The sequence below is a fragment of the Podarcis muralis genome, chromosome 6 (genome assembly GCF_964188315.1).
Source record: "Podarcis muralis chromosome 6, rPodMur119.hap1.1, whole genome shotgun sequence".
NCBI lineage: Eukaryota > Metazoa > Chordata > Lepidosauria > Squamata > Lacertidae > Podarcis > Podarcis muralis.
In genome coordinates this window covers 98037448-98054129 of record NC_135660.1, presented here as the reverse complement: position 1 = coordinate 98054129, position 16682 = coordinate 98037448, and the positions used below count along the sequence as shown (strand labels likewise).

The following is a 16682-nucleotide window of genomic DNA, read 5'->3' as shown; positions in this document are numbered from 1 at the left end:
TCATTGTAGTTTAAGTAAGTAAACCATTTCCCTCATATTTGCCTTTGTGTTTTTGATCCCTAGACCCCTTCAGTTCATTCACTTGCATCAGGTATGAGATGTGTTTTTCACTGAGATGCCATTCTTTTTTGTGTGGATCACCAGTCTGTGCTGATTTAATAGTCATTTTAAAGAATACATATTCTCTGGCCTTGCATGAAATAGCATTCCAGGGTGTGGTTGGGAGACACAATTGGAGATTAAGAAGGTATTTTAATATCAGTTTTATTTTCAAATTAGTTTTTTATTCCTTTCTGCATATTAGAGTAGAACTGATGACTTAACAGGAACAGTTCTGCTAGAAGAACCGTACGGTTATCAGGCACTGCAGACTTGGGGCGTGAGCACGAGGTCTGCCTCTGTCTTGCTTTCTTTGTGCACTAAAGAAAAAGTATGTATTATAAGGCTCTGGGTTAATTTATTTTGTTCTTTGAGTAAGCTTTAGTTGATTAACATGCATTTATGCAATTAGTGTAATTAGAACTAACTGTGTAATTAGTGTAAATGCATGTAACGACAACTAGAACATATAATTACAACGTGAAATGTTGTTGTCTTTTTTTAAAAAAAAAAATCCTTATTGAACTATGCAAAGAGAGAAGTACTGCAGATTCCTTAAGGCATTTATTGATATATTTAGTATGAACAGAATTCAGAAATATAGATCAAGAAAGCTTGGCATTCAAAAGCAAAAGAATAGGTAGGCAGTAACCTTGTTTGAAAACAGCAAAGGAGCTAATGTAGGAGTTTGAGTTGGATTTGGAGGAAGACGGTGGATCCAGGGCCTCCTAAGGCAGCCGCCCAGGGACTGTGCTATTGCAGCCAAAGTGCTAGATGATCCTTTAATTGGTGTAATGAATGACATTTTCCTTTAATAAGGTTGTTAAGTCTTCCTTTCCCCTTGAGTAGTGGAGGGCTAGGTCCAGACAGCAGGCTGGCTCCTCTTTGGTCATCATTGAGAAAGATGTGACAGGCATGTTGAGTGCTGCTGCCCCTCCATCAAGCAGAGAAAGTGCACAAGTGGTGCTTCCTTTTGCCCCTGACTTGCAGTATCAGGTCAGGGACAAAACCCTCACCACAAAAGACAGAGGCAGGCGGACACTCTGCCAAGTGTCAGCTTTACCCCCACCTGAGTTTTCTGTTGTGCTAATGACCTTCCATAGAAAAATCCTTCCTCATCTGTGCTTTAATCTCACTTTATTAAAGGCACTGTGACTTGATGCAGTCAATACAGAGAGGCAGTTCTTTGGGCAATGCATGTTTGCAGAAATAGATTTTCCATACAGTTGGTTCAAGGCAGCAAATGTTCAGATTTTGCCATGGTTTTCACACCATCCTGAGTCTTTTGATTTTTTTTTTTTAAAAAGGTCATAGCTCTTCACACATTAATCTATAGTCCAGAACCACAGGGTATGTTCTACTGAGTCACTGAGTGCAGGTTACAATTGTTTCTCCATCTGCATTAGATGGCTGAATCAATAGGTTGGTTGCCCCTAATCGGCTGCACATTTTGCTTTATAACTTTATTTTGAGGAGGGTTAGAGACTCATTCCTCCCCCCGCCCCCAAAATGAAAGCTCAGAATCCAGGGGTCTTGCAAGTACATTAGCACCTACCTCTCAGTGACCTCGGCCATCATCTTCTTTCCCCCTCACGGACCAGTTTGTGGCCAGTCACCAGTGTTGGAACTGGTGCTTATTCTATGTACTCTGGCCATAGAACCAATTTCTTTGGTATACCTTCATATGAGACGTGAGCTGTAATGTCCAAAGACAGCAAGTCAAGTTCTTGCTTTCTGAGAAGGCTCGTGTTGAACTTCCCCAAAACTGCTTGTCAATTATCCAGTGGTATAAATGTCTAGACTCAGATTTTCATATTCCATTCTGCACTAGAGAATATTTAAAACGAGTCTTGCTAGGGTTGCCATATGTCCTTTTTTTCATGGGTAGAGTCGTCATAGCGATCCACAGTTAAAAGTAGAAGTCAGCAAATGTGTCTTCTTTTTTGCTTTTCAAAATATGGCAACCCAACAGCTGGTGGTTGGGGTGAGGTCAGATTTTTGGATGCTCCTCTTAAATAAAAATCTCTCCACACTTAATTCAACAGGCAGCAGGTTATGCTTCAGCTTTTCTCCCTGACGTGCCAGTCTTTCATGTTTCTTCATGGGTTTTTTTTTGGGGGGGGGGGTTAGAATTGTCACCCCTCACATCCAGTCTGAAGCAGTTACATTCCATTTGACTACTTCATTCTGTTACATGTATAGGCCAGACTCTGTCCACTGTGCTTGGGATCAGACAGAGAGTTTATTTTCCATACTGCTCACTTTTAAACATAGAAACAGGAAACCAATGAAAAAATATGCACAAATGTAGTACAGTACAAATCAAACTTTCGCAAAAACAAAACTCTGGCCCATCTGCACATGTTTGAGACTGCTTTGAGGAAATCATCTGAACATAGATGTTGTGGTTTTTTTATAGAGGAATGAAGGTCCTGAGTTATTAAGGAGTTCATGCTGTTAGTCTTCAAATGGAGGAATTTGTAAAGCCCTATGGTGCAACTGGAGGTCTTTCAGCAGTAATCAAAGTAATGTATTTTTTTATTTCTTCTCTAGAAAATTGCCTTTATGGTAGCATTAGGCCTGGTTACGACAGAATACTTGGAAGGTAAGAACGCTTTTATTACTACAAAAATGTTTTCTGTTTTGGGGAGAAAGCAACTTCTCAATGAAGGTTGGAAACTTGGACTCTTTATTATTAAAAGTGTTGGGGGGACTGGTTCTCATGAAGTAAAGTATTGTGCGTTCTTTGCCAGCTGAAGATCTTGCTCTGATGTTCAGTAATGTAGCTTACATATACCAACAAAATGCCATGACTGGAATGTGTAGAGTATACGGCAAAGAGCTACAGCCAAGATATACTATATAACAAATCCAAGATGGCCTTTAATGTGACTGATGTTTTTTTAAAAATAAATAGCATCCCTGTGTGTCAGTCAAGATCAAGACTGTTGTAAAGGGGGCTTAATCCTTTCCCCTCATGCCATGATCTCAATGATACTCACTTCTCAAAGCTTCCTCGGGACCATGACACAAGAGGAATGGGATGACCATTGTGATCTCGTCCCATGTTGGTGATTAAACACCTCTGTCACATACTCAGCATATTGTGTAACTTCTCTTTTAAAATATCACTTAAATTTTCTAGAATGTGAAGAAGCTGGGGTAATAGAGCACTTCAGAATGCAATCATATCCTTTGTGAGGATCCCCTCCTATTGGTCTTGCTGTTTGTTTGTTTGTTTGTTTGTGTGTGTGTTTTCCTCAGAAAGGCTCAGAACTTTATAGCTGCATTTTGGGAAATGATTTCATGCCTTGATGAATGGAAATCTAAAAGCAGTTTACAGAAAGTTCTAAGTCATCAGCATCCCTAATCCTTTAATGGCAAAAGATTGAAATGGAATTTACAAAGCAACAGTTTTACCAAGAGGCTTGCATAATACAAATCGTGTAGATAATAATCCCACAACTTGCCCGTCTAATCTTTTTTTTTATGTCAGGAAAGTAAGAGTAATAATTTAAAGCTTGAGCACCTCTGAATATTATCACTGACTATTGCTACACTGAAAATACCAGCAATCATCCAGGCAATTTTTCTCTTCTGCCAGTAGTCTATTAAGATGTTTCAGTATCAATAACAATAAATAGGAATGGGAATGGATAAGGATTATAAATATAACATTAGAACAAATTTTTTTAAAAAATAAGTTCTTCCTTTAGGTGATACAAAACTATCTGGAAGTAAAGAGGCTTCTAAGCTTGTTACTAGAGGGGTTGTTTTAACTGGGCAGGAGTCGGATTATCAGGTCACAGCAATTGTGGCCAAAACTCCGTATGCCTTTAAATTTTTGCAAGATGCTCCTTCATATGTTGAAATATGTATAGAGATGGAAAGGCCTGGAAAAAAACCCTGGAAAAATTGAAAAAAAAACCAACCTAGGCCCCCCCCCTTTTCTGTCCCCCCCCCCCCAAGCCGTTTCTCCCCGGGAAAATTGGAAAAAAAACCACAACAGTTTGATATACCGTATTTTTCGCCCTATAGGACGCACTTTTTCCCCTCCAAAAATGAAGGGGAAATGTGTGTGTGTCCTATGGGGCGAATGCACGCTTTCGCTGAAGCCTGGAGAGTGAGAGGGGTCGGTGCGCACCGACCCCTCACGCTCTCCAGGCTTCGCACACCTCTCCGCAAGCAGCGGGAGCCCAGCGCTGGGCTCCCGCTGCTTGCGGAGAGTTGCCTGCATGCTGAAGCCTGCGCAAGCTGAGCTCAGCGCGTCCAGGCTTCATGGACCTCTCCGCAAGCAGCGGGAGCTCGAGCTTCCCCCGCCCCAGCCCCGCGCCTGGGGGGGAAATAATTTTTTCCCCTTTATTTCCCCCCCCAAAAAACTAGGTGCGCCTTATGGGACGGTGTGTCCTATAGGGCGAAAAATACGGTAGTTTGAATATTCAGCACACTTTTTTCTCTCCATTTTTTCTGGGGGGGGGGGGGGAAAGGGCTTTGGATAATAAAAAAAAACCAGGGGAAACCTTGGTTTGTTTGTTTTTCCAATTTTTCCGGTTTTTCCCCAGGCCTTCCCATCTCTAGCTGTGTATTACTTGTTCTCAAGATGCCACTACCCAGTCATCAATATCAGGTGGAGCATGGGATTTCCAAGCTCATGTAGCCAGTCACTCAGTAACTCTCTAAATCCAAGATACATCAAACTTATTTAGGACCCATGGAACGGAGTAAACAAAGCAAGCACCATATGAAGAAAGCAGATGCAGAAACTAAATTCACCAGGTTCTCCCCTGAAGAGGCACAAAGCATAGAAATGCTCTAGTTCTTAAAATTTGAGAGGCTTCGGGGAAACCAGAGGGACCTGCTATTTGGGCAAGTCCTTTGAGACTTCACTTGTCCCTGGGAAGCCCAGACACTTCTTGCAGCAAGTCCACATTCTGTGAAATCAAGGCAAGGGACACACTAGGAGGGAAACAGGAGGGTCATTCAGCAGAGTCTTCAGGAGACCATCAGCACAAGCATTTCTGCTTGTCTGGTGGAACCATCTTTCCTCTCCTCGCCCCACATGCTGTCCTTTTACATAACATCTGCACTGAAGACTTGGCAGGTGTGGGAGGCATTAAGCACCTCCTGCCAGTTCCCCACCATCCCTCCATTTGTATCATCATCATCATCATCTATCTATCTTTCTTTCTATCTATCTATCTATCTATCTATCTATTTATACATACATACATACATACATACATACATACATACATACTTACCTATCCTTTTTCCCTGACAGGGACTCAAGGAGGCTTAAAGATTTTTTAAAAAATTAGGTACTTGAACAGCAGCAGAAGTTCTGATGACAACATATTTCAAAAGACACAATCCCTTACAGGATCTATGGGACGCCAGTCACTGAGGCCAGGTTCAGACATTTCATCCCTTCCTCCATTTGCCATGATGTGCTCTACATCTGCCCTCTTCACAAACTCCAACCATTTCACTTCTTACAAAATACCTCTAAAAAGGCAAAGTTGATGCCGTTATACAGTCTTGTATATTTTTGTACTTCATTGCAACTGACACACATTTGGTACGGCTGATTGCAAACTGGTTATATAGGCTACCAGTCTTGCTGTTCAGGATGCCTTGCAGAAGTCTAGCCCTTCTTGCAGGTGTTTTCGCTTACATGCATATGAATGCAGCTTTTGCAAGAGGGATAGCCATTGCTACCTGTAGAAATCTGAACTCTTTTTGTACTTTTATAACTAGAATACACAAACACTGTGACTCCTCAAAACATGAGAACTCTCCTACACACTGCTTCAAAGAAGAAAGCAAAGCAGCTCCTCAAAGTTAGCCTGTGTTAATATTATATTTTAATGATGTAAGTTGGGGGCATAAATCTGGGTTTCTTCACCTTTTTCTAAGCGAGGTTTTGAACCAAATATGTCTACAAATTCAGTTTTGATATTTATAGTCTTTCTTTCCCCTTCTCTATGAGGGAAACAAAGAAAACCTGGAGTGCCTTTTGCAACAGCCGAGATACAAAACTGTGATAAGGACGTGTTTGTTAATGGGCAGAGAGGCTTGAGTGTTAATGAAGCTTTTCATTCTGACCTTGATGTCCAAAGCATTAAAAAGCTTATAACTTACTTAATAGCTCTGATCACTGAATTCTTTTGTCTGGATGCCCCTTTAATAGGATACTAGTTGGTCTCTTAGTGTGATTTGTTATTGGGGTATTGCTGGTTTTTGTTTTTGTTTAAAGAAATGAATCCTTGTAAGATTGCAAGCTGCTATGGCTCCAGGAATATAAGGATTGCCTTGGTAAATTAAAACAAGGATTGGAGGGCCCAGTAGGCTGTCTCCAACCATGGCTGACCAAATGCTTCTGGGTGCTCAAGAGCAGTACCTAATGGCGAGGGTCCTCTGCTGCTGTTTACCCCAGTGTCTGGTATACAGAGGTATCTAGCCTCTAATATAGTTGTCTAGCCAGGTCTTCGCCGTCTTGTCTTCAGGAGAAGAAAAGGCTAAAGAGTAAACCCTACATAAATCTGGAGTGTGGTCTCCAAGACAGTTGTATGGTGCCTTGTCTGCCTCCTTCCATCAACTCCTGCAGCCAAGCTGGTGCCAAACATCTTCCTCTGCTTTCCTTTGGACCACATCAGTGGGGCTGAGATGAGGCCTTGTTGTCTGGGTAGCCCAGGACCTCCATACACACTGCCCAGGATTGCTCCCCAGGGTGCAATATTTGACTTCACCCCCAGAGGTGCAGTCCATTGTCTCTCAAGACAGACGGATGCCAGCAACAACAGTTTAGGTATTGAGCTATGCCAATTGTTATTAGACATCTGTGAATCTGTCTGATAATCAAAGGATTCTCATTTAGTAGCCATTATACCAGAAGTGTGGAACCGTTTTTCATCCCAAAGGCCACAGTCCTTCATGGGAGACCTCCTGGGGGGCACAACAGCCATGGATTGGGCCAGGGGCAAAAAGTGGGCAGAGCAAGAGGTGCAACACTTACCTTTAAGTGTAGGTGGCATTCCAGCCTTACAAAATGCCCACCCCTCCATCCATCTCAAGGACAAAGGACACAGTCTAGCCAGGCAAAAGCACTTGAGGGTGCAGAGCAGGCTGGTGAAGGGGGTGACCTGGCAGCAGGGGTGGCCTTGGGAAAGCTCTAAGGACCAGATAAAGAAGGCTTCAGGGCCATATTTGGCTTCAGGCCTGAGGTTCCAGACTGCTGCGTTATACCATATTGTGAATTTCAGAAATAACTTCAAACACAAAATCTGACAAATTATCAGGGCCGCTGCCCAGACAAGCATTAGAAACTAAACATAAGGTCTAAGCAGACCACAAGCCAAAAGTCATCTGACTAATGAGTTGTATCTGAAAAAAATTGTTTTCAAATGATCACACACATACAGAGATAATGTTTCATCAATTGATTACAGAAATCCAAAGCAAGCGTCAGGAGAGGAAAAGAAGAAGCACAGCCAACCCAGCGTACAGTGGGCTTTTGGAAACAGAGGTACGTCTCTTGTCTTCTCGCTTTTACATTCCCCTTCACTTCTGGTCCTTATTCACGTGACGCTAGAGTGACCACAGTAGTTTCCCATTACAAAATAAAAACACGTCCCTGTTATAAAACAAGACTTTAAAGCAGCATAGCTGCCATGGTTTACTGTATTATGAAGCTGTTGAGAGAAACACTTACATTGTCAGTGTTTCCCTGGTTGGGAGCGTGACAGTCTGGTCAGTTTCCTACTGGTGTAAATGTATAGCATAGGCATGAATTTCTAAACCCAGTAGCATCTTAACATTAGCTCTGTGCATTTGCCACCCACAACTCAAGCTTATTTCATGGGGAAGGAAAGGCTAAATCTATCCCACAATCTGCTGTTTAGGAAAAGTGAGATTTAGGGGGGGAGGGAGACTTCATTGTTTTGAGTTGCTGAGGATTGGTTCAAATTGGGATTGGCAATTGCAAGTGAAAGTAGAAAGAAGAAGAAGAAGAAGAGTTTGGATTTGATATCCCGCCTTTCACTCCCTTTAAGGAGTCTCAAAGCGGCTCACATTCTCCTTTCCCTTCCTCCCCCACAACAAACACTCTGTGAGGTGAGTGGGGCTGAGAGACTTCAAAGAAGTGTGACTGGCCCAAGGTCACCCAGCAGCTGCATGTGGAGGAGCGGGGAATCGAACCCGGTTCCCCAGATTACGAGTCTACCGCTCTTAACCACTACACCACACTTTAAAAAGCCCCCCCCCCAGCCCAGTAGTTTCTGATGAGTGTTGCATGTTCAATAAAGCAACCTCAATAAATGTTTCCTGTGATGCCGGTTTTATCTAATTCAGTTACAGCTAATGAACTAGTAATGGGATCACTTATTTCTTTTGTATGACATAAATTTAATCTTTGCAGTTTTGGAGAAGTGGAAATACAAATTATGTACATTTCTTCTTTTCATGCTTCTGGCATAACATATGGTGAAATACGTTGTGGACTTTAAAAATACAATTTCGTTAAAAATCCACTTTTGAAAAGCACACATTTATGCCAGGAACTTGGGAAGATGAAACACAAGGCACTGTTTCTTTAGGCTATTTAAAGCTGACATTTGATAATGACGTTAGCTGACATTCATTGAAATACTTATTTATAACAGTATATATTGGCTTTTCTTTTGTAAAAGGCCCTGATTCTCACATCAGCATATATATATATATCTATCTATTTAAATATATACCTATCCAGCTAAAACAATGTGTGTTTTTTCTAACTCTCTTGCATGGAATTCCTTGCTAAAAAGGGAATGCTCCTGAAGGAAGTTGTGTTTAACCCACAGATTTAATACAGAATACCACAACTGCTCCAGGAAATCTCATGTTAATTTTATTATGGGATCTCCCCAACACTCTGATATATAATCCCCTTTTTAAAAAGTATGTATGTGCATATTATTATATTATGTGTGGATAGTTCCTGATCATGCCCTCTCAGTTGGACTTGGTTGTTGTTGGAAGAAATGTCTTAGTCAATGCTATTCATGTTATCTTTTGCAGAGGAAACGTCTTGCATCAAATTATTTGAACAATCCCTTGTTTCTGTCCACAAGAGGTAAGATCTCTGAATTATTGGAATGGAAATATAGGTCAGAGGACACACCTCCTCTTTATGACAATTTACATGAGTCAAAAAAGGGAACTGCACTTTGTAAAATTTACCCTATTGAAGTTTAGCCCTAACTACTAGATCTGTATGCCAACTTTTCAGCTAACAAGGCAGAAATTATTTTGAGCTAAAATATATGCATATTTGAGAATTGGACTCTAGCCTATGAGAACTCATGTCATAAAAGTTGTTGATCTTTAAGGTGCCCCAGAACTCCTGCTTCCTGGGGGGGGGGGGGGGATCATTCTTGCTTCACTTTTGTAAATCCATTTATTTGGACAAGAAATTCTATTAGGTGTCTTATTGGCCCAAAGTACATATATTCCGCACCTAGTTCTAGAAAATGTAGGTTTGTTTAATATTTGAGCTTTTAATGCAAATTATGCAGTAAATCATCCTGAAAAATTAGAAAGGAAGAAAACCCTGAAAACTATGAAATGCACTGTAGATTTAAATAATAACTTTATGTGCTCCTTAGCTTAGATAAAGCCTGAGTTTTTAATATCTAACTTCATTCAGTCTAATGAAACTGTTACCTGTTTTGAAAATGCATATGATATTGTTGTAGTATCATAGTGGGACTGGGCTTTACAATTGGCTAGTAGAAAATTATGGCTGGCTACCAACACTGATCAAAATGTATGTGCCACTGCTTTGGTCTATCTACCCCAATTCTGTGCGCTCTTGACTGGAGGCAGCACTGCGTGGTCTTAGGTAGAAGTTTTCCCAAGCTCTGCTACCTGAAACCCTTTTAGCAAACTCATGAAAATTGAACCCAAGATTCTATGTATGCAAAGCATGCACTGTACCCATGGTATTAACAACAACAGCAGCAGCAGCGCACTGGAGTTCCTAGACCAGCACAATGTTTGAGCAGTGTGCAGCACTAAATAGCAAATTACTATTTAACTCTTTCTTGCTAATTTACAGGATAAACTCAGTTTTCCTATTCAGCCGCTGAAAATATGTACACAATGCTAGTATAGTCTGCACTTCTTTCCCATTTTTGCCCCAGATTAATATTGTGGTAATGGGACGCGGGTTGTGGTAATGGGACGTGGGTGGCGCTGTGGTCTAAACCACTGAGCCTTGGGCTTGCCGATCGGAAGGTCGGCGGTTCGAATCCCCACAAAGGGGTGAGCTCCTGTTTCTCAGTCCCATCTCCTGCCAACCTAGCAGTTTGAAAGCACATCAAAGTGCAAGTAGATAAATAGGTACCACTCCGGCGGGAAGGTAAACGGCTTTTCCATGCACTGCTCTAGTTTCACCAGAAACAGCTTAGTCATGCTGGCCACATGACCTGGAAAAACTGTCTGCGGACAAACGCCGGCTCCCTCAGCCAGTTAAGCAAGATGAGCGCCGCAACCCCAGAGTCGTTCGCAACTGGACTTATCTGTCAGGGATCCTTTACCTTTACCTTTTTAATATTTCTAGTTTCTCGGGGCACTTCCAAACTAATATTTTTTGCAGATGATCTTCTCCCAAAATCAGAATATTGATCAGCTGCAGGTCACGTGTTCAGGGGAGTTATCCCCATCCTGATTGTTTCTAGCTCACACAAGGGTTGCTGTGAAAGATAGAACTAACATTTAAAGCATTGGTAGCTTTACATTCCATCAGTGGGAGGTTTCTCATTAATGAAGCACTCTTGTTGCACTTCTGGTTATCCCTGCCTTAGAACATTTGCCTTAGAGCAAATGTTAGTACCTCATTAAGGTGCTGCTAACCTACTTGGGAATAGGCTGGGCAAGTGTCTGTGTAGTCCTTCTCCTTCTCCTTCTCCTTCTCCTTCTCCTCCTCCTCCTCCTCCTCCTTCCCCTTCCCCTTCCCCTTCCACTTCCCCATCCCCATCCCCATCCCCATCCCCATCCCCATCTCCATTTCCATCTCCATTACCAAACCCTTTTTCATTTGATTGGAAGGCGACTGCATATAGCCACTCATCTTTACTGACATCTCTCTAATTTCTCTTGCTAAGCTCTTTCAGGGAGAGCGTTATCTCTGATCTTGCGCAGCCCTGCCCTGTGAATGTCTTGCATGCATCACTTCAGTTCTTTGTGTGTATGGGCATGTGAGTGCAATTTCACACATTCAGTGTGAACAAACAAAAAATGCCACAATCCTGAGAAGAGGAAACATACATGAAGAGGGAATGCAAAAAGCTTAGTATAAGGATAAACTAAAAAGGGGGGAGTGCATGTAGGGTCACTTGGACAGACATAGCCTGACTGATTATAACCTTCTGCTCATACATAGTCTTCTTTTATCATAGCCTACCTAAAATCCCACCAAGCTGGGGATCTAAGCCCACTGCTCCTAACCTGTGTTCTGCCCTTCTTTCATAATGCTAGCCAATGAGGATCCATCTTGGCAGGTATGTTTTACCACACCTTGTATATTGCGAGGGAACAGGGTCTTCGTTTAAGCTTTTTTTAAAAAAAGTATTGTGTTGTTGTCTGTCACCCTGGGCCTTTTCAGTTGTCACATACCAGAGTGTACATTTGTAAGTACTATTGTCACTGCCCCACTGCTTTCCAGGGTAGTTTTGCCAAAAATGCAGGCAATGCAATGGTCAGAAAAATGAAACAATACTCGGGTTCACACGTCCGCTGTCCACTGCAAAGAACAACATTTTGTTTTTACCTCTATGCAGAATCTCCCAGGTTCCATTACTTGTCTCTCCTGGCTTATTAAATCTAGCAGAGGGGGTCTGACTGGTTTGTCCCTGCTCCCTTGAAACAGCCTAAAGACCCCTTTGACAGGAACAACTATTGACCAGTCACAAATACCCTTTTATGGGAAAGGTGGTGGAAAGGGTTGTGATGGAGCAGCTGCAAGCATTCTTGGATGACACAGATTATTTAGAGCCATTCCATTCTGGGTTTAGGCCTGGCCATGGAACTGAGTCAGGCTTGGTCTTCCTAATGGATGACAATTGCAGAGAGGTGGACAGGAGAGTGCAACCTTACTCCAGATTCTTGAATTCTTCTGATATCATTGGCCATGGTATACTCCTGAACAGCCTGAAGATTCACCACCGCAGTCTAGTGATCACACATGGAAAACAGACAGCAAATCGGAGAATGCTAACCTTAGATTTCAGGATCCCATCTATCAAGCTAAATGATGCTTCCAGGACCACACAATTATGTTTTTCACACTCACAGATTCTTTCACAGCACTGTACCTACAATCCTATATAGATTATGTGTGATGTTGACAACCTTCATAACACAGGCAAGTTAACATTCTGACAATATGTCCACCATAAACCAAGAGCCACTGAAGACATATCTTTAGCAAAATCAGTTCATCACCATAGAAACAAATCTCTTCAAAATAATTATTTCTCTTCTGTTTTGAATGATGGCCACTGTCTCCAAGATTTTCATTCTCAGGAACTATGTGTAATAGTTGGGTTGGTGCTGTCAGGCTTTGATCATTGATATGAAGTAGGAGTGCTACAAATATACTAAGGTCTCATTTTCATCTATTTAACTGGACTTGTTTGGCAAAGTGATGAGTTTATATGGCCACAGTCTGCTTTTGGAGAGCTCCTTCTGTAGATCAGCTGAACAACCTGCCTCCTTGTGCTTTTGTGTTTCGCAGAATGAGGTCAGCCATGATGAATATTGTTCAGCATGTAAGCGCGGTGCCAATTTGCAATCCTGTGGAACATGCCCCAGAGCCTATCACCTCAACTGCTTGGACCCTCCCCTGAAGACTGTCCCCAAAGGGGTCTGGGTCTGTCCTAAGTGCCAAGAAAAGGTGAGATACGCCTTTACACTGTAACTATCCAAACCATATCTGGGAGTTGAGTTGTGTACAGATATAAATTTGATGAGCTCTGCAAAGGTTGACCACCAGTGCAGCTGAAATTAGTCTTCACCAAGTCCCACTAAAAGTAATGGAACTTAAATATCACTTACTTTTTATATTGATTTTTATATTGAGTAACTATGCTGGATTCAGTCCTTTTAGTTGGTAAAGTATCCTCCATATCTTATTCATTTTGTAAAAAATCCTAAGTCCATTAGTACTGATTTGCCTAAGGCTACACAGTAAATTCACTATTGCTCCCTGTTCTGTAAATATCCCATTGAAGTAATTTTTGCACAGCAAAGTTTAAATCATTCACTTTTGAGTATTCAGGGTAAGAGGAGAGATAATGTCTAAATCTAATCACCTGAGAAATCCCAGGCTGCTCATCTCCTGGAAGAACTTCCAGAAATATGGTCTCTGGTGTAGTCAGTGCAACTCAATATGAAATAACCCACCATCTTCATGGTAAGTTGATTTCAGTGGGAGAACTTTAAGCACATGCTTAAGTCTCTTCCAATGAAATCATTGAGTGACTTAACATTAGCTTCGTAATGATATCCTATCCATAGTAGGACAAACTTAGCCCCCCATTCATAGAAAAATTCACTGTTATCAGTCTAATATACCCAAGAAAGCTATAACCAGCACCATTAGTATTAATATTGATATTAAGCATAACACCACTTGCAAGTTAAAAATAATGCCTCCACTGATAATTTTCTCTTTTATTTATACAGTACACAGTGGTACCTCTGGATGCGAACGGGATCCGTTCCGGAGCCCCATTCGCATCCTGAGCAGAATGCAACCCGTGTCTGCACATGCACGGGTCACAATTCGCCACTTCTGCGCATGCGTGTGACATCATTTTGAGTGTATGCACAAGTGGCGAAACCCGGAAGTTACTTCCTGGTCGCTTCGAGACACAACCTGAAAAGATTTAACCTGAAGCGTCTTTAACCCGAGGTATGACTGTAACTGCAAAGAAAGTCATCAGTGTCAGTAATAGCCTACAGTATAAAGCAGTGCCGACAGCCCAACACTTACTCTCCTTTAAGGATAGAGCAGGTTCTGCTCTAGACATAAAGAAAAATTAACACAATTAACTGCATTTGATCTCCAGCACCTCATGAGGGGGGATGGACCCCAAAAGCTGTGAGACTGGAAGCATCAGTTTTTTCCTGGATTTGTGATGAGGGGACTGCAATCCCACATAGTAATTCATCATGGTTGAGGAAGACCTAAACATGAAGTTTTGGAAGACTTACACGAACCTTTAATGCATTTTTTTCAGCACTGTCATGGTACACTTGGCTATCACTAGAGGGTTAAGCCATCTTCAGTGATCATGGATGCTAAAGAAACTGCATATGCAATCATATTAATTCTCTACATTTGCTGACCAGTTCATGCAACCTTCTGTTTGTATTATTTTGTGACTGCATATGTGAGCGTGTGAAGAAATTTGTCAAGGTGAACCAGTCTGGTTGTATTACAGAGGATATTTGCTAGACTTACCTTGATAGAGAGTTTTGTTCTCTCTTTGTGGAAAGGCAAAATATAATTTCTAAATATATTTCCATGCTTTTCATTTTACAAATCGGCAAACTAACTACTCTTACGGAGCTATTACATAGTCCTGATATAATCAGCTTTTGAGGAATAAATTGGAGGGTGGCAATTCTAAACGATTGTATGCATTATAACATAAGTGTGCCCTTGACTTGTTTGAATCCGTTATTTCCTGAAATTGTAGGTGTTAAAGAAAGATGAAAATGTGCCATGGGCTGGAACTCTGGCGATTGTTCAGTCCTACGTTACTCATAAAACAGGTACGAACTGTAGCAATTGATTATAAGAAATGGTTTCTCAAGTGTCAGCAACTTCAAAATGGAGTCGCCTCAGGGGGTGGATTGCAAGGGTCTCGGAAATAAAGCATCATCCGAACACATCTGTACTTGTCTGATGGAAGGGTTTCCCAATTACTGTTCTAACACATCTGAATTGAGAGTTCACAAACTCGGAGGTGGACTAGGGGTGTGTGTGTGTGTTTCACATAGGAGACAAATACCGTTTTTCGTTGGTGGGTCAGAGGGGGGAATTCTCACTATAACCTTTCTCCTTGAAAGAGAGAAGGTCACAGTGAATTGAGGCCGTCTGCGAGCCCATTCATGCAACGGCATTCTAATTAGGTGGGTGCTTTCCGTTCATTGATGACTTTGCTTTTTGTCCTTAGCACATGAAAACCCCTTGAGTCCTTGAGCCCAGTGTAAAATATGCACACCCACCACCACCCATTATGAATATTTTACTTGTGTCCTGTGACTTTTGTTGTTTTTACTGTACCTCCTTCAGACTGAGTTGTTAGCACTGTGTGCACTTGTTTATCAGCTTAACGTATTTGACAGTATCACCAAATGCCTCTTCACTAGATGGGTCAAAAGGGCCACTCCCAAGGCATCGCTTACACTCCTCTGTTACATTTTTCATCTTAACAGCCATTCATTGCCTGTTTTCTTGCCTTTGCTTCACAGTCAAAGAAGAGGAGAAGAGGAAGTTATTAAAGAGAAGCAGTGAACTGAGGGGAGAACGCAGGAAGCTAGAGGAAAAAGAACACTTTCTCAGTAATGCAATGAAGGTATCGTTTATGGCTTATCCTGAAAAATTGCCCAGGCACTTGCTACTTTTGAAATCAAGAGAAAGTAGCACAAGTGAACAAATCTGAATGTTTCTTTAAGTTTCTGGACAGCAGGTCACTGAAACCTTACCTCCTTAAACTTGACCGATGGGTGTGTGACAGATGGGTGGGGCCTCTCACCTCTTAAGTCACATGGCATCACAGTGGCATCAGGTGGTATTTATTTCGCCTGTGTGGTTTGAAATCCTACTGCACAGGCAGAAGATGTGTGTGGTGCTTTGCGAGCGCTGACCATCAGCTGATTTGTAAGGCTTGTGCTCAGTGCCCAGGGAGAGCTGGGTACAAGGCTGGCAAAGCTCCATGATTGGCGCTTCCCAAGCACCAACAAGCAGCGAATCAGTGGTGCCTGTAAAGCCCCCTTTTGCCCGAGCTCTGTCTTTACCTTCCCCATAGCTGGCATCAGGTGTGGGGCAGGTGGCCATGGCTTGGCTGAACCGGCCTCATGGCCCAAGTGGGGGGAGCTCCGGGAGGCTTCCCTATCCTCGTTCCACAGAGAGTAAAGAGAACTTTGCAATCAAGCACAGGTAGTTGGACTTAAGCCCAACTACCTTTTTGTGCATGCACATGAAAGCTTATACCAAACTTAGCTGGTCTCTAAGGTGCTACTGGACAATTTTTTAATATATTTCGACTGCGTCAGACCAACACGGCTACCTACCTGAATCTTAAGCCCACTAATTTCTGTGGACGTACATGGTGGATTGTGGCTACTTACTTCTTGTGAGTAAGCAGGCCCCAGTTGGCTAAATCCAGCTGTGTTGGCTAGTAGGCTATTAGGAAGGTGTAGTGCAGCAGCTGTGCTAGTCCACCATCAAGGAAGTCATTATGCCACAGGATCATTGGGAGATTCTCTGATCTTGAACTTTTGCATCCTAGTGACTTTCTCTGAAACATGAA

At 42.1% G+C, this 16682-nt stretch overlaps 1 protein-coding gene across 9 annotated transcripts in view; it reads left to right on the top strand.

The window, feature by feature from the left end:
- The window catches only part of PHF21B (PHD finger protein 21B), a 178797-nt gene that overhangs the window by 156699 nt on the left and 5416 nt on the right, over positions 1-16682 (top strand). For 4 of the 9 annotated variants that reach the window (XM_028728683.2, XM_028728686.2, XM_028728684.2 and 1 more), the window contains 7 exons: positions 2653-2704; positions 7548-7624; positions 9157-9211; positions 11617-11639; positions 12875-13033; positions 14844-14919; positions 15622-15725. In XM_028728683.2, coding sequence (XP_028584516.2) covers positions 2653-2704; positions 7548-7624; positions 9157-9211; positions 11617-11639; positions 12875-13033; positions 14844-14919; positions 15622-15725 — 546 coding nt within the window. Of the gene's footprint in view, positions 1-63; positions 92-2652; positions 2705-7547; positions 7625-9156; positions 9212-11537; positions 11640-12874; positions 13034-14843; positions 14920-15621; positions 15726-16682 lie in introns of those variants that run through there. The other 5 variants (XR_013393329.1, XM_028728690.2, XM_028728694.2 and 2 more) reach the window with 5 other exon arrangements.